The sequence below is a fragment of the Ailuropoda melanoleuca genome, chromosome 6 (assembly GCF_002007445.2).
Source record: "Ailuropoda melanoleuca isolate Jingjing chromosome 6, ASM200744v2, whole genome shotgun sequence".
Taxonomy (NCBI): Eukaryota; Metazoa; Chordata; class Mammalia; order Carnivora; family Ursidae; genus Ailuropoda; species Ailuropoda melanoleuca.
In genome coordinates, this window is record NC_048223.1 from 99,200,272 (window position 1) to 99,203,678 (window position 3,407).

The 3,407-nt window shown below is 46.8% G+C and overlaps 1 protein-coding gene across 1 annotated transcript in view; it reads right to left on the bottom strand.

The window, feature by feature from the left end:
* Nucleotides 1–499, bottom strand: part of FRAT2 (FRAT regulator of WNT signaling pathway 2) — a 2,413-nt gene extending 1,914 nt beyond the window's left edge. The window contains exons 1-2 of the mRNA XM_034663614.1: nucleotides 299–499; nucleotides 18–178 (exon numbers count right to left, since the gene is read on the bottom strand). Of these exons, the coding sequence (XP_034519505.1) occupies nucleotides 18–178; nucleotides 299–499 (362 nt within the window). The remainder of the gene's footprint in view (nucleotides 1–17; nucleotides 179–298) is intronic.
* Nucleotides 500–3,407: the final 2,908 nt, after the last annotated feature.

Sequence of the window (3,407 nt, forward strand, 5' to 3'; positions counted from 1 at the left end):
GGGAGCCGGAATCCTACCGGCTCCGGTTGATTTGTAAACAATGGGTGACGTCGCCACCGGGCCCTACCACCGCGCCGCGCAAGGGAGGGGGACGCGCGAGCAGGGGCCGGGTTGCGGGTCGTCGCGGGTAGTGCAAGGCCGCGGCCGGAGCCTGCTGGCGTTTGCTTTCGGTACCTACCTAGGAGGGGATCCCGGGAGTTGGGAGAGCTGCGAACTTCCTCGGCCCGGTAAGCAGCACGAGAAAACGTCGACTCTGAGGTGGTCTGGGTTGGTTTCTCCCACTCGCGGACACACCCACCCACACACCCAACCCCTCCTCCTCCGACGCTTCCTCGCTCCCCACGTGTCGGCAACGCTTGGGCCCGCCCCGCTCCTCCCCCGCGCACCCGCAGTCACCCGGACCTGGCGTAGTGGGGGAGGGGCGGGCTCCGCCGGCGGTCCGGCTTCGCCGCGGTGGGGGCGGGGAAAGGAGGAGGAAATTGGGGTGCAGAGGGGACATTGCAAAGGAGGGCAGGTTCGTTACGGGGTCGGGTCTCTGAGACTTCCCCTCTGCTTTGTGCTCAAGTCCACAGGGACACTGGAAGGGAAGGACGCGCCACCGCAGGGCTAAAGAAGAGTTTTTGTTTATTAAAAAAAAGAAATATAGGACGGTGGAAAAAATCTCTCATAATCATAGGACTCAAACATGTTCACATTAAAATGTTCTTTTCCTTTCCGGCCTTTCTCTAGCAAAGTGTTATACAAACAACCACACATAGTGTTACACGCTTTTGCATTTCTCATTACACCATGAATGGTGTTCGTGTTATTACATGCACTTTGACAACCTATGATTACATAAGTTTCCATCAAGTTGCTGTTCCATAAATTATTTAACAATTCCTTTAGCGTTTCCTGTTTACCAAATTTCACCACTCTAAGTGTGTGACTAACATTTCTTTTCGTAAAACTTTTTCAATGTTGATAATTCTTTTCCTAAGACCATATTCCCAGGAGTAGAATTTTAGGTCAAATGATACGGATATTTTAAGGTTTCTGATAAACGTACCAAACTGCTTTCCAAGAGTTGAGTACATTTACTCTCCCATCATTAGTGTTGAGTATTATTACAGTTAAAAAAAAATTTTTTTTTCTGATTTCATAGGTGAGACTGACATCTCCTTTGTGTTTTCATACCTCTGATTTTTAGTTAGGTAGAGCAGTTTTCTGAATGTTAAGCAACTGTACTTCCTTTTCTGGTGGATTGTGTGTTTCCTAGTAAGTTTTTCCTCTTGAGTTTTTCTTATGTATTTGCATGACGACTCCCCGCACCAGAAGTTAAGTTAACCCTTTTCTTTCACATTTTGCTATTTCTTCAGGTTTTTGTTGGCCCTGTACAGTCATTTTTTTCCTCTACGAAAACTTAACAAATTTTAATGTAGCCAAATCTACAAAATCCCTTTCCCTGAGACTTTTAACACGATGCTAAATTTAGAGTCTTCTTGTCTCCAGAAAGTTATTATTCAGTTCTAGTTTCCTCAGTTTTTTTTTTTTTAATGTCTTGTGGTTGTTTTTTGTTTTGTTTGTTTTTCAAATCCATCTGGGATTAATTTTGTTTGGTCTTTGGTGTAGGGAGACGATATGAATTTTTTTCCCCCAGAGAGTTTGCTGGTCCAGGCTGTATGTCTTCATTAGAAGAGAGGTGTGTGGGCAGTGTGAACACAAGCTCTGTCCTCCTGAGTGCCTCGTTGCTGGTTAAGCGGACGGCTGTGAAGACTGGGTGGGGCTGGGAATATTTTGATCGGTCTGCTGTGTGGAGTCAAAAGAACCCTGAACAGGTTGTACAAAGATCTAGATTGAAGTCTCTCATTCCTGCCACGTCCTGGGTGTGTGGCTCCTGGCAAATCAGTTTACAAGTGTTTTCACTTGTAAAATGGAAAAATAATCCCCGCCCTGCCTCCCTCTGAGGATTGTTTTCAGGATCAAATGAGATAATGGGAACAGGCTTTGTCAGGCATTACACAAAAGTAATGTGGGATTAGGTCCAATGATTTACTAACAGAGGCCTGGCTCAATTCCAGCGATTCCCCCAGGGAAACGGCTAGTATATTAATGATAAATGTTCCCCCTTGCAGCCCACTAAGTAAAATGGACCCTGAAGGCATGACTTCCTTGGATTTACCCTTGAATTCTGCCTCCTGTCTACCCTGACATGCGCTTCTTTGAGGCCTTCTGAAGTCAGCCCAGAGGCTCCCAAGTCCTGAGGTATGTCACCACAGCTAGTTTTGCAGGTTTTGGTGACAGATCCTTTCCCAACTGGCAGCCTTCCTCCTCCGTCTCTGTGGAGGGCTCTTCACACACTGATGAGGATTGGAAGCCGTTCCCCCAAGAGAGAGTGATTCTCATTTGCATTCTGATGGTACTTACTGGAGAATTTCAATGGGAATAAAAATTAGGGGAGGCCTTAAGGATTTCACTAGAGTTAAATGGTAATTTTTCCCCCTCCTCTCTGTAAGATGATGCCTGCCTGTAAGTAGAGAAAAGCAGTTTTATGCTCCATTGACTTTAAACATTAATGGGGCCGGCTATTGTCTCTAACCCAGCTTCCCTGGAAGTCGGTTCTGTCTTCTTGTGAGGGTAATTCCCATAGTATTCTTTTTTTTTTTTTTTAAAGATTTTATTCATTTATTCAACAGAGATAGAGACAGCCAGCGAGAGAGGGAACACAAGCAGGGGGAGTGGGAGAGGAAGAAGCAGGCTCACAGCGGAAGAGCCTGATGTGGGGCTCGATCCCGTAACGCCGGGATCACGCCCTGAGCCGAAGGCAGACGCTTAACCGCTGTGCCACCCAGGCGCCCCTTCCCATAGTATTCTTAATACTACAGGAAATAGAGCTTTGAGATGACATTCTTTTAAAAATCTTCCCTTTGTAACGTTGCTTTTGTATGGAGATTGCTACGTAAATATGCCATATGCCAGGGCTTGGTTATTATACTCTCCATTAGAGATGAATTCATTAGAGAAGACCAGCTCCATTTTCTGGGGGCACTTCTCTGGGGAGCTCTGAGAAAAGGAAGTGCTGTGCTGGACCAGTGGGAGGCCGAGAAACGCCCTGGATTAGGAATCAAAATACAAGTTGCTAGAGAGGCTCCGATGCAATTAAAAGTAATGAGAGGGCATCAAGAAGGGATGTGATGAGAGCTTGCGCTGGGCATGGTGGCTGCCGGCCTGGAGAGAGATGCTCACGGAGGGTATTCAGAAGCCCCCGTGGAAGGACACAGAATTCAAGGGTTTTCTGCATTAGTCTACACTGCATTGAAATCTTCCCCAAGGATTTGCTTTCCACATGGACTTCGCTTTCAGTTACCTGCACTCAAAGATACCAGCTGGGGTGCAGTGGGATGGACACCAGGCTTATAATCCCACCT